At 39.6% G+C, this 26,713-nt stretch overlaps 1 protein-coding gene across 1 annotated transcript in view; it reads right to left on the reverse strand.

Moving 5' to 3' along the window:
* Window positions 1-26,713, reverse strand: part of LOC126161648 (myosin-VIIa) — a 509,736-nt gene that overhangs the window by 57,134 nt on the left and 425,889 nt on the right. Inside the window, exons 10-18 of the mRNA XM_049917634.1 lie at window positions 25,811-25,941; window positions 24,374-24,558; window positions 20,662-20,872; window positions 20,427-20,562; window positions 20,013-20,257; window positions 19,768-19,923; window positions 10,785-10,975; window positions 10,529-10,703; window positions 122-238 (exon numbers count right to left, since the gene is read on the reverse strand). Coding sequence (XP_049773591.1) covers window positions 122-238; window positions 10,529-10,703; window positions 10,785-10,975; window positions 19,768-19,923; window positions 20,013-20,257; window positions 20,427-20,562; window positions 20,662-20,872; window positions 24,374-24,558; window positions 25,811-25,941 — 1,547 coding nt within the window. The remainder of the gene's footprint in view (window positions 1-121; window positions 239-10,528; window positions 10,704-10,784; window positions 10,976-19,767; window positions 19,924-20,012; window positions 20,258-20,426; window positions 20,563-20,661; window positions 20,873-24,373; window positions 24,559-25,810; window positions 25,942-26,713) is intronic.

Genomic DNA, 26,713 nt, shown 5'->3' on the forward strand with positions numbered 1-26,713 from the left:
ATTCTTAGCAGTTAGTTTCATAACAGTACGTACAATAGAATTTAACAGACTTACAAGACCCAACATTTCATAAGCAGCTGCTTACTGAAAAAAGCACCATAAAACACAAATAAGCAATTACCTTCAACTTCTTATATCTTCTCTGTGCAATCATACGCCTTGCATGGGATTGAATCTTTATGATCGCCCACATCTTTTGCCTGTACATTCTCCTTACGAGATAACCGCGAGCTCTAGCCTGAAACAAAGTAAACATTAATTAAATATCTTCAGTTCAATTTGAGTCTTACAGTGACATATTATGTACTTTTCAGTTTGTAAATTTGAAAAATCAGTATGGACTATACAGACTCAAGAACTGACCTTGAGAAACATTCCATTTTCCTTGTAAGTAATAACACAAAACTCTCAAGAAAAAAGGATATAAAGTTTCATTTTTTAAAGCGTACACATTAACTGCTAGTAATAACATATGGAAAATGCCACACTGCTATTCTTCTGATGCCAAAGCGTCAGGTGAAGATAAATGTGGTCCCAATGGTAATCAGTAGCTACAGATCTGAGAACCTTACTGCATAAAATAACATGCTGACTTCCAGAATGAAGCAGTGTACCATACTTTGCTAAAGTGTGCTATCCAGTATCTACCTAACCAGTGAGTGATGACTGCGATAGTTGAAACCATTTATTAGTTAAATAGTGCTGAGCTGAAGACTGTAGGGATATTTTGTTATTGTTTGTGCATGTAAACTGATACGGATGGACACTGCACATCTTCAAGGTGGGACCGCAATTACCGTATTACAACGAGTTGCAGTACCTGCAGGGCATAGAGTTATTCCATGCTTTGGCTTCCCAGCTAGGAGGTGTGTGTGTGTGTGTGTGTGTGTGTGTGTGTGTGTGTGTGTGTGCGCGTGACTTTCCATTCTGAACATTACTCTCTTCACATGTAGTATAAAGTTTCCATTCAATTCTTGAAGACAAACAAATAACACAAGTAACAACAAACCATCCAAACTGTTCACAGGCATTATTGTGCATGAATGTGGTGGGTTCAGAGATGGACTCCACAATTGCCTTTCAGTGTTCTTCACCTTTGAATGAACATGATCTTTTACCATTTATTTTGGTTTCAAAATGAGGATAACCTGCAAAGTACGAACGTTATTTTGGAAGTAAGGTCCAAATTGCCATAGCTAAGCAAATGTCACACGAACACTGAAACATGCACTGACTCCTGGCATTCCTTGCTCATCAGATAGCATCATTTGCATTGGTATTGTCACCATGTGCTATTTACAGTGTCAGTTCAAGCTGTTTAAAACAACTGATCAGACCACCAAGTATGAAATATGGTCAGTGATTCGGTTTCTGACAGCAAGGGACAATGCAGCAGCAGAAATTCATCAACAAATAAGTGAAATGAAGAGCCACAATGTGATGAATGACAGAAAACGAGCCCCAATGTGATGAATGACAGCACACTGTCTAAGTGGGTGAGAGCTTTCAAGGATAGATGGGAAAATGTCCAGGATGAACTGTAATCAGGCTGACCCTCAGTGATCTCAGAAGATTTGGTCAATTCTATAGATGAAAAGATTCACAAAGACTGGCAATTCACTGTTTCAATTTCAGAATTTGAATTTCTGAATATGAGTGGAACAACTTTGCATGAAATTGTTTTGCAAAAGTTGCAATTTTGCAAATTGTGTGCATGTTGGGTTGCCAGGCTGCTTATTGTGAAACATAAAATGGAAAGAATAGCTTGTCCTCTTGATTTTTTGGAACAATATCATAAGGAAGGTAATCAGTTTTAGACAACATTGTCATAGGGGATGAGATGTAGGTTTCTCACATGACTCCAGAGTCAGTCAATGGAATGGCACCACACAACATTACCATCAAGGCCAAGCAGATGCAGGGTTATGGCAACCATGTAGTCGGATTAACATGGAGTGTTGTTAATGAGTTTATGCAGAAAAGGACAATAACAAACACAGCTGCTTGATACAATACCCTCACTAAACATCAGCATGCAACATGGAGTAAGTGACATGGTCTTCTGATATACGGAGCTTCGTTGCTGCGTGACAATGTTAGATCCCATTATGTCACTCACACCCAAAATCTGATCAGATCCTTTGGACGGGAATAGATTGTCCCCCCAGCATACAGTCATACTTGGCACCTAGCAATTTTCACTTGTTCCACTATCTAAAGGAGTTTCTCAGCAGCAAGCACTTTGCAACAGATGACGATGTGAAAGAACCAGTTAAAGACTGGTTATCCTCACAAATGGCACAAATCTGTGAGTTAGGAATCCAAAGTTTGTAGAATGTTATGACAAATGTTTAAACAAATATGGAAACTACACAGAAAAATTGAGGCACATGCAAGGAATTAAATAAAAAAAAAATTTTGAAAATTCTTTGTGGTTCATGTTCTATAAGAAATCAGACCTCATTTTCTGAAGAACCCTCCTACAGGGTGTTACAAAAAGGTACGGCCAAACTTTCAGGAAACATTCCTCACACACAAATAAAGAAAAGATGTTATGTGGGCATGTGTCCGGAAACGCTTAATTTCCATGTTAGAGCTCATTTTAGTTTCGTTCACCTACGCTCAATGGAACACGTTATCATGGTTTCATACGGGATACTCTACCTGTGCTGTTAGAACATGTGCCTTTACAAGTACGACACAACATGTGGTTCATACACGATGGAGCTCCTGCACATTTCAGTCGAAGTGTTCGTACGCTTCTCAACAACAGATTCGGTGACCGATGGATTGGTATAGGCGGACCAATTCCATGGCCTCCACATTCTCCTGACCTCAACCCTCTTGACTTTCATTTATGGGTGCATTTGAAAGCTCTTGTGTACGCAACCCTGGTACCAAATGTAGAGACTCTTTGTGCTCGTATTGTGGATGGCTGTGATACAGTACACCATTCTCCAGGGCTGCATCAGCAATTCCATGCGACAGAGGGTGGATGCATGTATCCTCGCTAACAGAGGACATTTTGAACATTTCCTGTAACAAAGTGTTTGAAGTCACGCTGGTACGTTCTGTTGCTGTGTGTTTCCATTCCATGATTAATGTGATTTGAAGAGAAGTAATAAAATGTGCTCTAACATGGAAAGTAAGCATTTCCGGACACATGTCCACATAATATATTTACTTTCTTTGTGTGTGAGAAATGTTTCCTGAAAGTTTGGCCATACCTTTTTGTAAACCCTGTATATGCAAGATTTCCACAAACCAGTGGTATTTTTGCATCTGTAACAATTACCTTAGTTTATCCAGTACATCCTACTTTCCTTTCAGAATTAACTTTTGATCAAATGTGTCAATATCAGTCACAAATTCTTCTGGAATATAACAATCTTTAGTGTCTTGGCTGCTGGTAGATTTACAATCTGTAATACCAAGAGCTTCAGCCATTCCTAACTGTACGCCTACACTATTAACTGTTCATCTAAAAGTTTAACCAGCCAACACACATGATGTAATCTTCACACATTTTCTGTTAATGAATTGATGGCACCTGTTGTATATCTCTCTAATAAACAGAAAAACATTTACACGGTTCCTATAATCTGCATGGCAAGTTTGATTGTACAAAATATTCTTTGGAGTTCAAAGTATAGTTAGAATTATGCGATTCCAGACATTAGTTTCCAACATTGATTTGGATTCTTCATACAGTCTGAGTATCAATGTGGAGGGAAGGCCACAGATACTCGGACTGCATACGTTGGCTGCAGCTTGCTTCCAAGTGAAGCACCCCCACAGCAGTAAGCATGCCACATGGTACCATCACTGACACAAGAGTGACTGTAGATACCGCAGCCACACACTCGCCAGTCAAGTCTTACTAGGTCACTGAAACCTTAGATATATGTCACTGATTAGCTGAGTATTCAACCTTGCCTGTAATATGTGTCTGATTTGGACTGCTCTCTGGATTGTTTGTGTACATTGTTTTTAGCTAGCCATTCATTTCAAGAATACCGTATTTACTCTAATCTAAGCCGCACCTGAAAAATGAGACTCGAAATAAAGGAAAAAAAAAAAAAAATCCCGAATCTAAGCCACTTTGATAATGACCAACAAGAACCAAATAATACACTGTGTATGATAGAACATGTTCTGAACGAGAGTTTGGCGAAAATTTTTCTCCATTTGAAAATCTTTGCGGCCGCTTCTTTAGTACATCAAATTCTGCACAGAAATTAGAGTCATCTTAAATTTAAAAATCTAGTCAGTTGCCATGCTTCATTTCTGACTGCATCACTATTAGGCATAAGAATAATACGAATATAAAAATGAAACGATATGTATATTCTTCTGCGTTTGCTGTTGTCTCACTCTAGTTTCATAGTTAATTAGGCAGACAGCATTTAAATGAGATAGCAGCAAACACGAAAGAATACATGGAAAAATGTGTATATTTGTATTATTCGTATGGTGAAGAGAATACTGCATGTGATTCACATTTCATCAGGTTCCTATTAGCAACCATCTCTTCTCACAGGTAGGAAAAAATTCAGAAAGTAGAGTTGGCCATATTGACAAACATCCCAAACAGTCTTGCCAATCGGATTTTCATAGTACACTGAAATTCTGCTACATTTGAAGATGAACAATACAGAATTTGTAATTTACTTCGTTGGATAATGTATGAAAATGCAGTGGTCGAAACTCGGGGCGGAGAAAAAAAAAGCTCGTCTTCCACCTTTTTTTAAAATTTATTTACTGACACAGAGGTTTTGGTGCCAGTATTTATCTTTGTGCCTACAAAGCATGCCTGTATGGTGCTACATATATTCGACGGCAGAAGTTAGTTGTGGCGGCACCTACCAACATTTTTCGAACTTCCGCTTGCTTTGCACCGATTCTAAGCCACAGGCGGTTTTTTGGGTTACAAAAACAAAAAAAAGTGTGGCTTAGATTCGAGTAAATATGGTACCACTGTCATCAACCTCAGGAATTGCCTGCTCGTTCCACAGAACTCTGCTTTACCACCAGAATGAATTATCGTGTGTTCTAACTACACAGAGTAGGATAGAATACTGATGACTAGGACTTCCTTATTGTGCGACTATTTCAGTGAAGCATGGATCCTGAGTTTCTAAAGTTGTGGCAGGAGTAGTTGCAGCTGGAACAGCAACAACTGCAGCAAAAGCAAGAAAAACAGAGAGAATTTTAGCAGCAGCAACAGCAGCAATGTGAATATCAGTGGGGATTCCAATAGCAACAACAGATATTGCTGTTACAATTTGAACAAAACCAACAACAGTCTGCTGCTGTGGCTTCATCACCTTCCCCTCAGCCATTCATTTGCTTCAATGAAGCACATGAGTGTTGGGAAGTCTATTTATGTAGTTTTGATCTTCACTGCAAGGCAAGTCAAATAAATGACCCAGAATGTCAGAATGCATTCCTGCTGTCTTCTAGTAGTAAACTATATGAAGTGATGCAAAAACTATGCCTCCTCTTGGAACCCAGTAGCTTGAGCTTTTCAGCTGTTGGTGATTTTCTGATCTACTATTATGGCCACCAAAACCATGTACTTACATCTATGCTCAAACCGTGTCTTATTAGCCTTTCTTTCTATACATTATTTGACTTTCTGGGCTATGATTTGGTACTAATAGGAATTACGTGCATAGAAAGTGAGACTCCTTACATACAGCATATCTTTGACATTTTGTCTTAAGAAATATGCATCTAATTAGATATTGAGGGTTTACTAGTGACAAAGTAGCATCTGAATATATTATGACTGATGTACACATTGGGCTTGGAAATGTCATGAATGTCATTTAGATGTTAAACAATGGAGAATCCAGGATGGAACAACAACACAAAATAGGGTAGATTGCTGCTCACCAAATAGAAGTGCTGAGTGGCAGGCAGGAACATTAAATTAATACTGATAGATATTAATCAGCAGACTAAGTCCTTTATATCAATGAAAGTAATAACTTTTTGAAAATATAGTGTAATTCAATAGATCAAAAATCTACTCGCCAAGTAGCAGCAGAAGAACTCACACATATAAATGTTAAGGAAATTTGCAAGCATTCGGAGACAGAGGCTCCTCCTTATGGCAGGAGTCTGAAGGGGAAGAAAAAGGACTGGCAAGTTTTAGGAAATGGGGAGAGTTTTCAAAAAGTCACCCAGAACCCTGTGTCACGGTAGACTTACCATATGTGATGAGAAGGAGAAAAACTACGTCCTTTGTTAGATGCTGACAAAAGAACAAATACACAGACATACATGTGTAACTCACACTGGCATGGTCACTGTCTTCTCCAAGCACTAAGACCACCAGAATGAGATTTTCACTCTGCAGCGGAGTGTGCGCTGATATGAAACTTCCTGGCAGATTAAAACTGTGTGCCCGACCGAGACTCGAACTCGGGACCTTTGCCTTTCGCGGGCAAGTGCTCTACCAACTGAGCTACCGAAGCACGACTCACGCCCGGTCTCACAGCTTCACTTCTGCCAGTATCTCGTCTCCTACCTTCCAAACTTTACAGAAGCTCTTCTGTAAAGTTTGGAAGGTAGGAGACGAGATACTGGCAGAAGTGAAGCTGTGAGACCGGGCGTGAGTCGTGCTTCGGTAGCTCAGTTGGTAGAGCACTTGCCCGCGAAAGGCAAAGGTCCCGAGTTCGAGTCTCGGTCGGGCACACAGTTTTAATCTGCCAGGAAGTTTCACTAAGACCACCCTTGACCTTAGCACCTAGAGATGGCAGTGGCAGTGGCAGAGTGTGTGTGTGTGTGTGTGTGTGTGTGTGTGTGTGAGTGTGTGAGTGTGTTTGTCTACATTTAGCAAAGGAGTTAGTGTGATAGCTGATAAAATCTAGCAGTCTTCTTTCAATGTGCCTGTCTGACACTGAGTTCCTTCTCTATGTAATGAATAGAAAATCTATCTTATCATTAAAAAGACAGAACTTGGCTAGCTTTCAGATAAATCCTTTTTCAAGCTGTACAACACACACACACACACACACACACACACACACACGTCTGGCTGCATTGTGCGTGATGAATCAGTGTACCAGGACTAGAGTTCTACAGCTCGACTGGGGTGAGAGGCTGTGTTGAGTGGAGTGGGTAAGTGGATAAGGGGAGAAAGGATGTGGGGATCAGGAGGGATGGTTCAGAAAGGGTGTCTGATGGCTGGGAAGGACACAGCAGGTGCACAGGATATGAGGGAGAGATGGCAGGTTCACATGATAGGAATACAAATTGAGCACTGGAACAAGTGTGAGAGATTATGTGCAGCACTTGATGATGATGATGATGATGTGAAGGCACAGTCAGGAAAGGGTGGCAGAACCGAAGACGGGGAGACTACAGGAGAGAGGGTGTGCATGAAGGATGAGTGGCAGTAGGGTCCTGGTGAGGATGTAGGTGGATGTGGTGCAAGAGGTTAGTAGAGACTGAGCCCAGGGGAATCATAGGAATGAAGACTGTATTTCAAGGGCAGTTCCCATCTATGTAATTCAGAGAAGCTGATATTGGGGGCAAGAATCCAAATGGCATGGGCTGTGAAGCAGCCACTGAATTTGAGCATCTTGTGCTCAGCAGTGTGTTCTGTCACTGGGTTGTCAACGATGCACTTGGCCACTGTTTTGTGGTTGCCATAGATTTGAGTGGACAGCTGGCTGACTGTCACACCAACATAAAACTCTGTGCAGAAATTGGAGCAGAGCTGGTATATGTGTTCACTACTTTCATAGGTGTCCATGCCCACTGATGGGACAGGATAAGCCCGAGACAGGACTGAAGTAGGATGTGCTGGATGGGTGTCAGACATGTTTTGCACCTGGGTCTTCCACAGATATATGACTCATGTGGCAAGGGGTTGGGAGAAGACATCAAATAAGGATGGTCTAGGATTTGTATAGATTTGGTGGGCTGTAGATTTCCACTTTGGGAGGGCTGTGAATGTTTGTGTTCCTCACTGAGTTATGAGGGGAGGCACTCTTTTTCAGCTGAATCTCGAGTTGGTCTGAGGATTAGAAGTGTGTGAGGATACGGCACAGGAAAATTGCGGACTAGGTTTGGGGGACAGCGCCTGTCTGTGAAAGAAAGCCTTAGACCTTCAGAACACTGGGTAGGGATTCTCATCACTGTAGATGAACAAAGCATGAGTGGCTTACCTATATTGGAGTGGTTTTTTGGTGTAAATTGGGTGACAGCTACCAAAATCCCTAGTGCAGGGTTGGCTTACCAAAATCCCTAGTGCAGGTTTGGCTCAGGTGACTGACAGCGTAGGGGAGTTACGTAGGAATTTTACGAAGGAGGATCACGTAGTGATAGTGGGTGGAGCAAGGAACTGTCTTGATAGGGAGGGGGAATAAGATGTAGATGGTGACCCGGTAAAGGTAGCAACTCAAACTGGTGGCACTAATGTGCATTTCGTGCAGCTGTTTTAGCGTCATGATCAGCCTCATCTTAATGCAGCTGTTAGGCATATTAACATGGGGCTGGAGAGGTTGCTGATGGCAGAGGGCATGGGCCACATTTCAGTGGTGCCAATTGGGTCTATCAGTACATCGGATTTCAATAGGCATGGCCTGCACCTCAATAGGTATGGGTGGTGGGATCACTCATGGAAAACTTCCTGTATTAGTTGGTGTTAGAGCTGCACCTTATTTAGATTAAAGTCAGTTGATACTTTACCTGCTTAAAGGAAGTCCCTCTAACTAAGGACTCACTTCCAGAGGACGTCATGTTTCCAAGTGGAGAAGGAATTAGAATATTTCATCAAAATATAAGAGGTATTAGAGATAAAGTAAGTGAACTGATTATAGATGTTGACTCTGAAATTATTGGTATATCGGAACACCATTTAAATAATTTGACAATTCAGAGGCTTCCTTTACCAGGATACAGATTAGCTGGCTGTTTTCCAAGGAGTTCCTTGTGGGGTGGTGGAGTGGCTATGTACATAAAAAACAGTATTCCATTTGAGTCCATAGTCGTATCACGGCACTGCACTGAACAGATATTTGAATGTTTTGCCGGAGCAGTTGAATTTAGTGAAACTAAACTTCTAATTGTTGTTGTTTATAGGTCCCTTGAATCTGACTTCAGAGCATTTCTGCTCAAGCTAGAGAGGGTTCTTGATTCACTTTGTAGAAAGTACCAGAAATTAGTTATACGTGGTGCGTGGTGACTTCAATATAAATTTTGTATATGATGGAGCAAAAAAAAAAAAAAAAAAAAAAAAAAAAAAAAAAAAAAAAAAAAAAAAAACGGACATTGGTAGATCTCCTAAATTCATATGATTTGATGCAGACTGTGTCTTTTCCAAATAGGCTACAAGGGAACAGTAGCATAGCCACAGACAATATTTTTATTCATTCTTCATTACTAGAGGGTTGGGATGGGTTGTTTGGGGGAAGAGACCAAACAGCGAGGTCATCAGTCTCATCGGATTAGGGAAGGAAGTTGGGTGCCCTTTCAAGGGAACCATCCCGGCATTTGCCTGGAGCGATTTAGGGAAATCACGGAAAACCTGAATCAGGATGGCCAGATGCGGGATTGAGACATCATCCTCCCGAATGCGAGTCCAGTGTGCTAACGATTGCTCCACCTCATTCGGTGCGCATTCTGTTAGCAAAAGGGTGAATGGCCTTTCAGACCATGATGCACAAATTTTAACACTAAAAGGCTTTTGTACTCAAACAAATGTCACATATAATTACAAACTATGTAGGAAAGTTAATCCAACAGCAATAGAGAGTTTTTTAAACCTTGTCAAGGAACAACAGTGGCAGGATGTTTATAGTGCCAATAACATAGATGATAAATATAATGCTTTCCTTAACACATTTCTCATGCTCTTTGAGAGTTGCTTTCCATTAGAACATTCTAAACCAAGTACTAGCAGTAATAGGCAGCCCAGATGATTGACTAGTGGGATAAGGATATCATTAAAACCATGTGGTCAGTTGTGAAGGAAGTGTCTGGTCAGCAGCACAAGGTTGACGATATAGTAAAATATTTCTGTTACTGATAAATCAGATACATGTACAGTATTTAACAATCATTTTATGAACATTTCTAGTGAATTAAATAAAAATTTAGTTTTTACAGGGAATCATATAACTTTCTTGGCAAATGCCTTTCCGAGATTGATGTCGGAAATACTCTGTGATACAGACAAGGGGGAGATTGAGTCAGTAATTAAATCACTGAAGACTAAGGACTCTCATCAATATGGTGGAGTGCCTAGCAGAATATTAAAGTACTGTGCTGCACACGTTAGCCCTGTACTTAGCCATATTTGTTTTTTACTTTTAGGAATGGTCAGTTTCCTGAACGATTAAAGTACTCAGTAGTAAAGTCGCTTTATAAAAAGGGAGAAAAGGACAATGTAGACAATTTTAGACCAATTTCTATGCCATCACATATATATAGTAAGTGAAAAAACAAAGGTAAACACAAAGTACCTCAAAAATAACAACCAAAACTTTTATTGAAACTGATACTTTAGCATTACCTGAAGCCCAACAATATGTCCTCGAAGATGACGGAAACGGTGTGAGAGAACACGAGACCGTATGAGAGCTTGCAGTCTCATATAACCAACTCTCATTCTCTGGTAACGCCTACGTTGTGCATAGCCTTTCCAGTGTTTCTGAATCATTACGGCAGCTGCCTTCATCCTCAGGAATCTATCAAAAATGCACAAAGCATTACTTCATGGCATATCAGAACCCTTCAGCAGGTTTAATAACAAATAATAGTTCCCTTACCGTCTTCTGTAAACCCAGCCACGAATTGACCTTTGCAGAATAAGAATCTTCCGTGTTAAAACTCGATCTCTCTCCTGCTCTAGGAACAAATCATGTGCATCTTTGAGGAACACCTTAGTATGGCCCAGCTGATAATCAGATCTCCCTAATACAACCTGACATATTTTAGCTGTGGCTATGCGGCAATCAGTCTGCAAAAGAAACCAGAAAAAAATATAAGATTTGACAGACAGGTTTCAGACATTCTAAAACAAAATTCTGAACTAGATAATAGCTACTCAGAGTATTAAAACTATAGCATCACAGAAATTACCATTATTTCCCAGTTTCTTAAAATAATGCATTTTTGCTTATTAATACAGAACCCAAAATATTTATTTTAAATGATCAGCAACAAATTAGGCTTTTTTTTCTTTTTTGAAAGATTGGAGTAAAGCAGTTTTTTAAAATCGTTTTATGATTAACCTGCTGAAATTAACAAAAATTTTGTTTGAAAAATATAACTGACATTACAAAATTTTAACATCTGCAGCCACACAAGCACTTATGGAAAGAATTACTATTTAATATCCTCAGATTTCGTTGCGGAAATATTACATAAAACTTATCACAAGTGTATTCTGTCTTACATAAAATGGCAATACCATTCCACTGCACATAATGTAAGTACAATTTGTGTTGTTTGGGAAGTTGATTCCTGTCTGAGTTGATATTTTTGGATCAATGCACACCAAAATTATTCTTTGCACAGTACCACACCATTTTGACAATCCCAGTCTATGTTATAAAGTAATATTTATGTGGCATCATTTGAAAACACAACATTTTTGGATATTAATGACTATGTGAACAGAGCTTACTATACAAAACACTGCATATATTTTAATATTAAAGGCAAAATGAAACTCTCAAGAGATAGTACATACAGTCTCCAGCACGAGAAATTAACAAGCATAAGCAACATCCTTCAATCTCCAATAAACAGTTACCTACAACATACATCAGACACAGTCCACAGATTTTAATGGTGGGGAGCTAGAAGACTTAAAACTGCTGGAAGTGTTTCATGTCTCAAATTCAGAAAGAATGCAGATAATTTCTGTGAGATAAAAGGACTAAGTATTATGTGATGAAATCAAGCCTAATGAATATCAGGAACCCTTCAATGCTCGTGGGTGTTGATCATTTTATTCATAACCTTAATAACTTTTATAAATTGATTTTTATTTATGTGATTATACTTCGTGAGCTACTACTGCTTTCATTCGACGTGAATACAATAATTCTGAAGTTAATTAACAAAGAATGTAAATATGTAAATTTTATAAACTTTTGTGAAGCTATTTGAAATGTTTTCACTAAATTTTGTAATACTTTTGTAAAATAATATAAATGATTAGATACTTTGCCTACAACTGTAATCCCTCTGACCTCTCTCACTTGGCGGGAAGAGTTGCAAAAATAAGCGTTTTAGAAACAAGATGCTAGAGTTACTAGTCGCATTAAGACATTTTTGAAGTACTTCATATTTATTTTTGCTGGAACACAGGTGCTAGGATCAATAATTAAAATATAAATATAAATAACTAGCTTAGTGCCGCAAATGTTTATGTTGTTCACAAACTGCATCACCTTCTAACTTTTCACACTAATCAAGGCCATATAAGCATGGTCTTACTCAAATGTACTTCTGACCAAAAGCTGTTCTGGTAGCTGAAGTCCAAAGTTTTTATTAATTGTGCCTTTTGCATTCTTGTGGAGATATTTCCTAGCAAGTTTCATTTCCTAAGAAAATATTTCTTTACTGAGAAACAAAATACCAATTATCATAACACAAAATTTGGCTTTAAATTTTTTTAATGTAACGAAGTATTCTCTTATAATAGAGGGAAACATTCCATGTGGGAAAAATATATCTAAAAACAAAGATGATGTGACTTACCAAACAAAAGCGCTGGCAGGTCGATAGACACACAAACAAACACAAACATACACACAAAATTCAAGCTTTCGCAACCAACGGTTGCTTCATCAGGAAAGAGGGAAGGAGAGGGAAAGACAAAAAGGATGTGGGTTTTAAGGGAGAGGGTAAGGAGTCATTCCAATCCCGGGAGCGGAAAGACCTACCTTAGGGGGAAAAAAGGACAGGTATACACTCGCACACACCCACATGTATCCATCCGCACATATACAGACACAAGCAGACATTTGTAAAGGCAAAGAGTTTGGACAGAGATGTCAGTCGAGGAGGAAGTACAGAGGCAAAGATGTTGTTGAAAGACAGGTGAGGTATGAGCGGTGGCAACTTGAAATTAGCGGAGGTTGAGGCCTGGCGGATAACGAGAAGAGAGGATATACTGAAGGGCAAGTTCCCATCTCCGGAGTTCTGACAGGTTGGTGTTAGTGGGAAGTATCCAGATAACCCGGAGGGTGTAACACTGTGCCAAGATGTGCTGGCCGTGCACCAAGGCATGTTTAGCCACAGGGTGATCCTCATTCCCAACAAACACTGTCTGCCTGTGTCCATTCATGCGAATGGACAGTTTGTTGCTGGTCATTCCCACATAGAAAGCTTCACAGTGTAGGCAGGTCAGTTGGTAAATCACGTGGGTGCTTTCACACGTGGCTCTGCCTTTGATCGTGTACACCTTCCGGGTTACAGGACTGGAGTAGGTGGTGGTGGGAGGGTGCATGGGATAGGTTTTACACTGGGGGTGGTTACAAGGGTAGGAGCCAGAGGGTAGGGAAGGTGGTTGGTGTAATGGTTCAGGGATTCCGGACTGGAGCAGATTCGTTTACCACGAAGACCTGGGCTGTAAGGAAGGGACTGTTTGATGTGGAATGGGTGGCAGCTGTCATAATGGAGGTGCTGTTGCTTGTTGGTGGGTTTGATGTGGATGGACGTGTGAAGCTGGCCATTGGACAGATGGAGGTCAATGTCAAGGAAAGTGGCATGGGATTTGGAGTAGGACCAGGTGAATCTGATGGAACCAAAGGAGTTGAGGTTGGAGAGGAAATTCTGGAGTTCTTCTTCACTGTGAGTCCAGATCATGAAGATGTCATCAATAAATCTGTACCAAACTTCTGGTTGGCAGGCCTGGGTAACCAAGAAGGCTTCCTCTAAGCGACCCATGAATAGGTTGGCGTACGAGGGGGCCATCCTGGTACCCATGGCTGTTCCCTTTAATTGTTGGTATGTCTGGCCTTCAAAAGTGAAGAAGTTGTGGGTCAGAATGAAGGTAATGAGGAAAGAGGTTTTAGGTAGGGTGGCAGATGATCGGCATGAAAGGAAGTGCTCCATCGCAGCGAGGCCCTGGACGTGCGGAATATTTGTGTATAAGTAAGTGGCATCAATGGTTACAAGGATGGTTTCCGGGGGTAACAGACTGTCCTATACTCGTACTCTCTGCTGGAAATTTCACTTTGCCATGAAGAAAAATGATCCTAATCCTACTCCTAATGATCCAACTCTCCAAGACACTATCCAAATTGAACCCAGCCTGGAACAGTTCCGTCCTCCGTCACAGTGGGACCCACCTCCTCTTCCTCAAAATCACCCTCTCCAAACCTTCCAGGAATTTCTGACTTCCAGCCTTGCCTCTCAATTCTTCTTAAAAATCCTTAATCCTACTCCCAACATCACCACTGCTGAAGCCCAGGCTATTTGTGATCCGAAGGCTAACCGATCCATCATCATTCTTCCGTCGGGAGTATGTGGCTGAGGGACTGCGTCAGCTTTCAGACAACACCACATACAAAGTTTGCCAAGGTAATCCCATTCCTGATGTCCAGGCGGAGCTTCAAGGAATCCTCAGAACCTTAGGCCCCCTACAAAAACTTTCACCTGACTCCATCAACCTCCTGACCCCACCGACACCCCGCACCCCTACCTTCTTCCTAAAATTCAGAAACCCAATCATCCCGGCCGCCCCATTGTAGCTGGTTACCAAGCCCCCACAGAACGTATCTCTGCCTACGTAGATCAACACCTTCAACCCATTACATGCAGTCTCCCATCCTTCATCAAAGACACCAAACACTTTCTCGAACGCCTGGAATCCTTACCCAATCTGTTACCCTCGGAAACCATCCTTGTAACCATTGATGCCACTTCCTTATACACAAATATTCTGCACATCCAGGGCCTCGCTGCGATGGAGCACTTCCTTTCACGCTGATCACCTGCCACCCTACCTAAAACCCCTTTCCTCATTACCTTAGCCAGCTTCATCCTGACCCACAAATTCTTCACTTTTGAAGGCCACACATACCAACAATTAAAGGGAACAGCCATTGGTACCAGGATGGCCCCCTCGTACGCCAACCTATTCATGGGTTGCTTAGAGGAAGCCTTCTTGGTTACCCAGGCCTGCCAACCCAAAGTTTGGTGCAGATTTATTGATGACATCTTTATGATCTGGACTCACAGTGAAGAAGAACTCCAGAATTTCCTCTCCAACCTCAACTCCTTTGGTTCCATCAGATTCACCTGGTCCTACTCCAAATCCCATGCCACTTTCCTTGACATTGACCTCCATCTGTCCAATGGCTAGCTTCACACGTCCGTCCACATCAAACCCACCAACAAGCAACAGTACCTCCATTATGACAGCTGCCACCCATTCCACATCAAACGGTCCCTTCCTTACAGCCTAGGTCTTCATGGTAAACAAATCTGCTCCAGTCCGGAATCCCTGAACCATTACACCAACAACCTGAAAACAGCTTTCGCATCCCGCAACTACCCTCCCGACCTGGTACAGAAGCAAATAACCAGAGCCACTTCCTCATCCCCTCAAACTCAGAACCTCCCACAGAAGAACCCCAAAAGTGCCCCCCTTGTGACAGGATACTTTCTGGGACTGGATCAGACTCTGAATGTGGCTCTCCAGCAGGGACACGACTTCCTCAAATCCTGCCCTGAAATGAGATCCATCCTTCATGAAATCCTCCCCACTCCACCAAGAGTGTCTTTCCGCCGTCCACCTAACCTTCGTAACCTCTTAGTTCATCCCTATGAAATCCCCAAACCACCTTCCCTACCCTCTGGCTCCTACCCTTGTAACCACCCCCAGTGTAAAACCTGTCCCATGCACCCTCCCACCACCACCTACTCCAGTCCTGTAACCTGGTAGGTGTACACGATCAAAGGCAGAGCCACGTGTGAAAGCACCCACGTGATTTACCAACTGACCTGCCTACACTGTGAAGCTTTCTATGTGGGAATGACCAGCAACAAACTGTCCATTCGCATGAATGGACACAGGCAGACAATGTTTGTTGGTAATGAGGGTCACCCTGTGGCTAAACATGCCTTGGTGCATGGCCAGCACATCTTGGCACAGTGTTACACCGTCCGGGTTATCTGGATACTTCCCACTAACACCAACCTGTCAGAACTCCGGAGATGGACACTTGCCCTTCAGTATATCCTCTCTTCTCATTATCCGCCAGGCCTCAACCTCCGCTAATTTCAAGTTGCCGCCGCTCATACCTCACCTGTCTTTCAATAACATCTTTGCCTCTGTACTTCCGCCTCGACTGACATCTCTGTCCAAACTCTTTGCCTTTACAAATGTCTGCTTATGTCTGTATATGTGCGGATGGATATATGTGGGTGTGTGCAAGTGTATACCTGTCCTTTTTCCCCCTAAGGTAGGTCTTTCTGCTTCCGGGATTGGAATGACGCCTTACCCTCTCCCTTAAAACCCACATCCTTTCGTCTTTCCCTCTCCTTCCCTCTTTCCTGATGAAGTAACCGTTGGTTGCGAAAGCTTGAATTTTGTGTGTATGTTTGTGTTTGTTTGTGTGTCTATCGACCTGCCAGCGCTTTCGTTTGAAATATTCTCTTAAAAATTTTCGTCCCGTATTGCACTCCCTTTGCAGCTGAATTTCCAGTAGCACTGAAACATTTATTTCTGAGAAGTCAAGTACCACTTGTCATAGATGTAGACTTAAGAATCCTTTAATAGTTCTTTATTAATTATTTATTTTCAAAAATAATTTCATTCACTACTTTAACCCCTTGGTGGCTGAATTTCCAAAAATGCTGAAACACATACTTTTAATTTTCTGACTGAGAAACCAAATACCAGTTTTCGCAGTTCTAGCTCCAAAATTCCCTTAATAGCGACATAATTTCAAAAAGCCTATTTCACCCACTTAGGAGCACAATTTCAGATAATTCCTTCTTAAACAATGCCTACAGTATGAGGGGTACTCAAAAAGTTTCTAGCCTGAGATAGTTACTGTGATGTCTTGCATAAACAACATGACCTACAGTTATGGTGACCCTTTGTGTATATGCAACTCAAATTTCAAGGCTCCAGCTTTGTTAGTTTTGCCAGTAGGATGCACTGCATACGGTGGTGTAAGCAAAATGGTGAATATTGAGAGACTCAAGAACTGTGCTGTGATTGAATATCTTCATTTGAAGGGAATGACACCCAAGGAAATTGCGGAATACACTTAAGGCCAGTGCTCCGTCTTATGCAACAGTGAAAAACTGGGTGTCTAACTTCAAATGTGCAAGAACAAATGAGGAAGATGCGCTAAGGAGTCGAAGGCCTGTCACCATGCCACTGATGAAATAGTGACTGCAATTCGTGATACAATTTTGCAGGATCATCAAACAATGTTGCAGCACATTGAAACCACATTTGGAATCTCCATGGGTGTGCTCATGACATTGTTGTGGATATTTTGGGAATGCAGAAAATTTTATCTCGGTGTATCCCAAAAGACTTGAATGCAATCAGAGACGGGAGTGTATGCAGTGTTGTGAAGAAATCGTCCACCAATTTGAAAGGTATGTGACAGTGGACAAAATGTGGGTTCACCATTTTGATCCTGAGACAAAACAACAGTCACTACAATGGAAACATCCTTCTTTCCTTACCCCAAAAAAATTCCGAGTGCAGCCTGTGTGGTGATGGCATCGGTCTTCTGGGATGCAGAAGGAGTAATTATGGTGGATTACTTACAAAAGGGCATAACTATCAATGCATCATACTACTGGACACTCCTGCGCCATGTGGGAGAAGAGATAAAGAAAGGAAGGCGTGGAAAATTGGCACACAGCATTCTTTTGCATCAGGACAATGCACTGGAGCACAAAGCCCTCACAACATTGGAAACTCTGTGTGACTGCGGGTTTGAATTGTTACGTCATCTACCAGATTCTCCAGATTTGGCTCCATAAGCCTTTTTTCTTTTCCCAAGTCTAAGAAAAGATCTCAAAGGACAGCGATTTGACTATGACAATACAATGATTGTTCCTGTGAAAGCTTGGTTGGAACTGAAATTGAAGACCTTTTATTTGAGTGGTTTGCATAAGTTATCTGAGTGCATCCGCAAGTTTATTAGTGTACACGGTTGTTCCACTGAAAAATAAATTGGTATTATGAAATTTCTGTCAGTCTTTATTCGTTAGGCTAGAAACTTTTTGATCCCCCTTGTATAAGATCCACACCCTCTCTAAACGTCAATTTTCTATCCTTAGTGGTTTGAGCTGGGCGATGATGAGTCAGTGAATCAGTCTGATGCTAATTCACCCCTTAGGGACTGAATTTCCAAAAACAGTGAAACACATATTTTTACATCTCTAACAGTGAAGCCAGACACCAATTTTCAAAGATTTAGCTTTAAAAATGCTTTCACAATGAAATCAAACATTTAGGTGTTTCACTGTTATGGTTTTGTATTTTATGCCCTATGTTATCCACTGTTTGTTGCCTCCTTTTGATAGTTTAATTTTTGTCAGTTTCTTAGAGAAACATGTTTTGAAGAGAGACACAAATATAAATGAGTAAACAATGAATGACTTTCCAGTTGTTAATCCCAAGTATACCTGTTTCTATGTGTCTTTTGATAGCAAATGGAAGAATTGTTCTTTGTATTCAGTGTTGTAATGTCTATTGTCTAAGATTATTACATGATTATACAAAATGCTGTTTAACATCGAAATGACACATGTTTAAAAGTTTAAGGTGATAGGAAGACATTACATTACAATATCTTTATATAAAAGGCAATGTGCTGACTGACTGATTGACTCATCATCATCCAGCCCAGTCTGCAAAGGATAGAAACTTGAAATTTGGAGAAGGTGTGGCTCTTTTACTGTAGGTGTCGTATAAGAAGGGATTTTTCAAAACTCGAACCTTAGGGGTGATATAAGGGAAGATGGGTATTTTTGAAAAATGTCACTACAAAGACAATTTTGAAGGTAGAATTACGAAAACTGGTATTTGACTTCTTGGTCAGAAATAAGGAAATACGTGTTTCAGCATATTTGGAAATTTAACCCTATGGGTGTGAAATAGTGGGTGAAAGCTTGTTTTGAAAATACATCATTGTTTAAGAACTACTAAAGTATTTTAATGCTACCTCTATGAACATTGGTACTTGACTTCTCAGTTACAAATTTTAAAAAAAGGCATGTTTCAGTGTTTTGGGAAATTGAACTCATAAGGAGGTGAAATAGGGATGAGATTTTTTATGAAAATGTAATAAAAACATTTTTACAGCTAGATCTATGAAAACTTAAATTTGGCCTCTCAGTTAGAAATAAAAAAATGCATGTTTCACTGTTTTTGATAAGATGAATGAAAGTGTTCATGGAAATATTTCATTGTGCAATCATTTTTTAAGCTAAATCTGTGGAAATTTGTATGTGGCTTCTCTGTTAGAAATAAAATATATGCATATAACTGATTTTCAAAATTCAACTCCTAAGGGAGTGAAATGTTTATTGAAAATATTTCATTGTGGAAGAATAATATTATGGAAGGAAAGTTGCTAGTCACCATATAGTGGAAATGCTGAGTTGCAGACAGGCACAACAAAAGCTGCTTTTGACCGTTAATGCCTTTGTCGAATTAAATTAATGACTATAGTTGTTCCATCACTTCAATTTTTACACTATCATTTTTCATCCATTGCTATTACTTTTTCACTCTCAACATTAATCAGTGATGCTTACCTTATGAGATGGTGGGACACCAGGTATAAGAAACCTATATCGCTCCACAAACTCCATGAAGCTGTGTCGTATTGGGTAACCAGCTCTTCGAATACGGATTGTCTCCATCATACCTGAGTATCTTAGTTGCCGACAGCAAAGCCCTCTGTCAAACATCTAATATTATAAGGCACCATTAATATATGATAATCTGGAAGTCAGGGCATTAACTCAATAAAGGAAAAAATAGTAATAAATAATCTTACCATCGGTTTCTTATACTCGTTTGGTTTTATACATCGAATGAAAAATGGCTGACAGCTGCTTAAAGTCTTCATTAGACAGTCTAATGACTTTTTAAACTGAGTAGATAGCGTAGGTGCCCTTTTTCGTGTTTCAGATCCCATCCCAATATCTTCAGCAAACAATAGCTGCAGGAACTTATTTGTAGATATATGAATCAGTTGAAGGAGATCTGCACTAAATGTGTCTCGGTTTTTTTCAAGGAAACCTGAATAATTAGAAATAAATTTAGTACATTCATGTATTAGAGAAAGTCTGACACAATAATAATCTTTTAAATAATAATGTGATTAAAAGTTAATACATATGGAAAGCCTCAATTAATTGTTGTAGGCACGTTCTATTAAGACTTGTTATTCTTATTTGCTTATAATTACCTCTTGTATCATAGAAGACTACACCAGCAAAGTGATTTAAGCCAAATGATGTATTAATATCTGATTTTGGTTTCAGGTAATTCCTGTGGTTACCATGAGTTTTATGAAGCTTAGCCAACATTGTTTGGTCTGTTCCCTACAACAAAGAGGTAAAACATAGAATCCAATGCTTCAGATATATTTATGATTACTATAGCAGACATCCACAATCACTTTGCAAAGGAGTTTGTGATACCTTAGGAAACTTTGATTCTTCATCAATAAGAGCCATGATATTCAACTGCTTAACAGCAATGAGATCCAAGGCATCTTGATTGTCTACAAATTCTATGTGTTGCCAATTTATGCCTTCTAAATTGTATTCTTCCTGCTCCAACTTGAAAATATGTTGAACAAAAAACTGTTGAAGGTTTTCATTTGCGTAGTTTATACAAAACTGTTCAAAGCTGTAAAGAAATGAAACAAAACATTTTTTTTTTTTAAGTTTCCTATTGCTAGATCACAATTAAGCGGCGCTAATACCATTTAAATGGCAGAAAATGTAAATCTAAAATGGCTCCTTCCCCAATCCAGTAGCACACTATAAAAGACAAAGATGAAATTTTGAGATTTGATCTGTACTTTGCAATGAGCTGCTTTGTAAACTGGAGCCTATATTATTACACCGGTGAAACTATAGGAAGCTTTGACCATTGAACTGTACAATTTTGATATAATCTTTTTCTACTGGCTGCAGTGGTACAGCCATTTCAAGGCAATGTGATATGGCATCTTACTTGTAATGTGCTACACGTATCTGACACTCAAATAGCCAGTGCAGGTCTTATTAAAACTGTACCGCGGTAGTCCTGCACTCCTGGCAGAACTGCCGCAGCAGTGCCTGCCCCACTCCCACAAAACTACCTTTCTGCATTTTATCTACACAGCCTGGGCAAATTTTATAATTTTGCAAGTCAGTTTAATGAAAATGAAGCATTATTGAAAAATATTACTTGAACAAACTACGCTGATGAAAAATATTTCACACCTTGAATTAAATTTTTAATAGTAGTATATAAATTACAAAATGTATAATCTCAGCTAGAGAATACTGAAAGTAATACAAAATCTATATCTTATTGTTTATAGCACCTACTGTACATTGGTTTTAGCATGACATGTAATAAAGAACAGATTTTATTTACTCCATTATTAGTTGTCCTCAAGCATCAAAAATCAGCAAACATTGGAAATCTTCACTCAAATAACATATTTGCTTCAGCACTCACTTGGCGACCCTCAAAATCCTACAATACCATAATGAAGTAGCAACAAGAACTCCACTGTTAAACAGGAGTGGCCTGTGCAGGCAGTAGCAGTGTGAACTGAGCACACTTCTTGCTTCATAAACCAAGGTCCGAGATTGGTGACATACCAGCTGACTTTCAGAAAAATTTCATCCACACAATTCTGAAGACTGTAAGAGCTGAAAAGTGCAAGAATTATCGCACGATCAGCTTAACAGCTCATGCATCCAAGCTGCTGACATGAATAATATACAGAAGAACTGAAGAGAAAATTTAGGATGTGTTAGATGATGGTCAGTTTGCTTCAGGGAAGGTAAAGGCACCAGAGAGGCAAAGCTGACATTGTGGTTGATAATGGAAGGAAGACTGAAGAAAAATCAAGACACGTTCATGGGATCTGTTGACCTGGAGAAAGCTTTAATAATGTAAAATTGTGCAAGATGTTTGAAATTCTGAGAAAAATAGGTTTAAGCTACAGGGAAAGACAGGTAATACACAACATGTACAAGAACCAAGTGGGAACAATAAGACTGCAAGACAGAAAACAAAGTGCTCAGATTAAAAATGGTGAAAAATAGCGACATCATCTTGTGCCCCTACTGTTCGATCTACACATCAAAGAGGTAATGGTGGAAATAAAAACAGTTCAAGAGTGGGATTAAAATTCAAAAATTCGCTGATGACATTGCTATCCTTAGTGAAAGCGAAGAAGAGTTACAGGCTCTATTGAATAGAATGAACAGGCAGCAAAATAACCCATGATGGATGGTGCAAGGAGGATATAAAAAGCAGGCTAGCACTGGCAAAAAGGGCATTCCTGGTCAAGAGAATTCCATTAGTATCAAACCCAGGCCTTAACTGCAGGAAGAAATTTTTGAGACTGTGCATGTGGAGCACAGCATTGCATCATAGTGAAACATGGACTGTGGGAAAACCAGAAAAGAAAAAAAAATTGAGATGATGCTACAGAAGAATGTTGACAGTTAGGTGGACTGGTAAGGTAAAGAACGAGGTGGTCCTACACAGAATCAGCAAAGAAAGGAATATTTGGAAAACATTAACATGAAGAAGAGACAGGATAATAGGGCATCTGTTATAACTACAGGGAATAGCTTCCATAGTTATAGAGGGTGCTGTAGAGGGTTAAAACTATAGAGGAAGACAGAGATTGGAGAACATATAGCAAATAATTGAAGATGTATGTTGCAATTGCTACTCTGAGATGAAAAGGTTGGTGCAGGAGACACATTCATGGTAGGCTGTATCAAACCAGTCAGAACATAGATGACTCAAAAAAAACACCACCTACCGCCATGTTAGTGGTGGGTATCTTCCACAATACTGGTTTCTTTATGATGGAACTTGGATAAAATGACACTGTCGAAATGACACTGTGACAACAATGTCTGTTTACAATTGTGGGCTGAAGAAAAACCTTTGATAGGAGATAAGAACACAGGCTGTAGGTGAATTCTAACTACCTCTTTCAGTTAACTCTTATGCCATCTTTCTTCCTTGTTTTGATTCTTTGTCAGTTTTTGCACTTCTGCTGTGCTTGCACCCTTGATGGGAAGCTACCTCGCTGCCCATCTGATATGGCCCTGCATCTGATGTGACCATTGTTGCATGTTACACTGAACTGTTCCCTACCCATTGAGAGAACAGGAACACAATCTCTCCAACAAGGCAGCTAGCTCCAACTAAATTGTTTGCCAACTTACATATTTGGTGCAATACTGAGCAACAAACAAGTTTAAGACATTTGTTCTCACAAAACAGATTATCTAAGCATGTGAGTTATCAGTTTTTAAATGTAACTTTACATAAATATGTAAAATGAGAAAGTGATAAAAAAAATAAAAACTCTCTAAACAAAGAATAGCACAGCTAACCAGTGCCTGTGCTAAGTTTTCTTTATTATGGAGGCTTTTGTTCTTATGGAAAGTTCTGTTCTTATTGAGGCTTTTATTATTTCTTTCTTTCAAACCATCAAGTGACCTCTGTTTTCCCAAGTGATTCTTAAAATAAATATTACAGCAAAATTTAATATATATTCTGGAGGTGAATGAGAAGGGAGCAAATTTACATCAATGCGGGACAAATATTCTTGCAACATAACAGTAATTAATGGGATAAGAAACTGCAAGATAGCTGTATGGGGGAATAAACAGGTGCTAAAGTAACTAGTTGCTTCATCTGTCAGCTACATTGAATATCCAGAAAAAAAGTGCCTCAATCAAGTAAAAGACTGAATATCAAGAGAAGTAATAAGTGCAGCAGTGAAAATAGTACTGACAAGCAGAACATTAAATGTCATTAAATCAGAATAAGAAAACTGTAACATTTTGTTGTTGCTGTGAACCCTTGAACATACACACACTATGCACAAAATGTAAATCAACAAAACACATTACAATTATACCATGAAATGCTTACAGAGCCTGAGCAAGAAATGTGACATGAAATAAAAGGAAATAATGAGATACTACGTACATGCAAATGAGGCAATACAATGAAAGCAGCCATGAAGATTATTTCACAACAGATATTAAATTAGACATAGAGTGGAGTAAAATGGAAATAACATTGGGTAAATAAGAACTAACTGACAGAGTAAATGGTCACACTGATGAATTATAGACAAAATGAAAATGGCAATACCTGTTTGTGTTGAAATTTTCAAAACCAAATATGTCAAGCACTCCAATAGCACTTCTTGCAGAACCTTTTGGCCTATAAATTGCATTATTTATTTTGTTTACAATAAAAACAAACAAACGCCCATATATTCCCTTCACAAAAGCATCCCTCACATCAACTGACTGATCTCTTGATAGTGATGACACCTGTAACAAAACCGATAACTCTTACAACTAAATCCCTCAACAGGGCAGTAACATATTTGTCATCAACACAGAAGACCGACACTAGGAGACTAAAGGACATGATAACTGCAACAAATATATTTTACCCAACATCATGAAACTTTATAATTAAACATATTCAGCAATCAGTATTGAAAGATGAAACTATAATTACACATCTTTAGAAATCAGTACTGAAAGAGACAATTAATGCCAACAGTATGTCATCAGTTTACATCAGGATGCATGCAAGCAGTACTATCAAACTTCTAGGGATAAAGTAAAATAATATTCATCTGAGAATACATAACTAATGTGCCAACATCTTTTTCTTCGAGATTTATAAAAAATAAAATAAATGTCTCTACCTCATTATAGGGGGCGTTCAAAAAGAAACAAGCTGGAGGCATACTTACAGAAACCATTACCTGTATGTTAGAAGTATTAACCCTGGCTATTGAGACACTTGTCCCACTGTGACACAAGGTGGTGAATGACTGTCTCATAAAATTCCTGGGACTGCAAGGTTAACCAGTTCTATGTACAGCTGGATGTTGTCATCTGAGGTAAATTGTTTGCCCCTCAGAGCCTTTTTAAGGGGACCAAAAATGGTGTAATATCAGGGAGAGAGGTCCGGATTGTATGGAGGGTGGCCGAGAACCTCCCATTTGAATTTATGCAGGAGTGCTCTGAATGTGTTGGCCGTATGAGGCTTTACATTGTCGTGGAGAGGAACGACCCCACAGGGGTGAGATTGCCTGGTCGTTTTGATTTGATCGCTTGGTGAATGTGGTCAAGGTCTGTGAGTAACGCAGTCCGGACCTCTCTCCCTGTGATTATGCCATTTTTGGTCCCCTTAAAAAGGCTCTGAGGGGCAAACGATTCACCTCGGATGACGACATCCAGCTGTACATGCGGAACTGGTTAATATTTCAGCCCCAGGAATTTTATGAGACACCCATTCACTGCCTTGTGTCACCGTGGGACAAGTGTCTCAACAGCCAGGGTGAATAAACATACAGATATTGGTTTCTGTAATTATGCCTCTGGCTTGTTTCTTTTTGAACACCCCTTATAGTTTCTATGATTACAATTTTTTTTGCTAACACTTCCAATCATTTTCATTGATAAATTCCTGTCAGTAGCCGATATCCCTGGTAAACATGATACATACTTCAATTAACACAGAGATAATAGGTAGCATTCTCAAAGATATACTTTTATTCTTACTTACAACTGTCTCTCCACTTGCAAATATTGTTTTCCGAGTAAGTGCATCAATGAGAGGCTGTTTGGGAACTCCAAGTAAACCTGCAACTCTCTGAACACTACTGAGATCTGGGATTTCAGTTGCGTCTAAGTTATCTGGAAAATAAGAATTAAAGAAACATGAATGTCATGTTTTGTTAAAGCAAAGTTAATTGCATTAACAACACAACTTCCTGCAGATCACACAGAAATAATGAATTTCAACAGCTACTTGGAACTACAGTATCAACATTTTAAATAAACTATTCATCATTTTAAGCCAACTGAAATAGAAAGACACTATTTTCAAATTTAAGTAACTACTCCACTCAAATATATTCTCATAAGTTTCATAAGAAATATACATTAGGGTATGTATTCCTTTTCAGAGACTAATAGGTTAGAAAGTGGTTTGATCTAACAAATGGTGACTGAGAAACCTGCCTCACAAGCACAACATGTGTACGTATGGTGGGCAAAATATTTCAGGGTTGAGGTTTCTGCACTGTAAGACCATCAGAAGAAGAGGAAAAGGGAAGAGAGGGAGTGGAAGGGGGGAGGGGGGGAGGGGAGGAGGAGGAGGAGGAGGAGGAGCAGCAGGAGGAAGAGGATGAAAAAGGGCAATTTAGGAAGTTGCAAAAGGTGCTGCTGAAAGACATTACGAGGTGCAGAACTCACAATTGAAAGAGATGCACAACAGTACAGTAATTAAAACTAAACAATGGGAACTCCAGATAAGAATAACAATAATGCAAGAAAATATAGATTGGTACTTACCATAAAGAAAACACATTAAGTTGAAGAGAGGCACGATTGTAAGTCACCTATACAAAGCTTTCGGCCACAGCCTTCGTCAGCAAAAAAGAAACACACACCATTTACACATACA

The sequence above is a fragment of the Schistocerca cancellata genome, chromosome 2 (genome assembly GCF_023864275.1).
Source record: "Schistocerca cancellata isolate TAMUIC-IGC-003103 chromosome 2, iqSchCanc2.1, whole genome shotgun sequence".
NCBI lineage: Eukaryota > Metazoa > Arthropoda > Insecta > Orthoptera > Acrididae > Schistocerca > Schistocerca cancellata.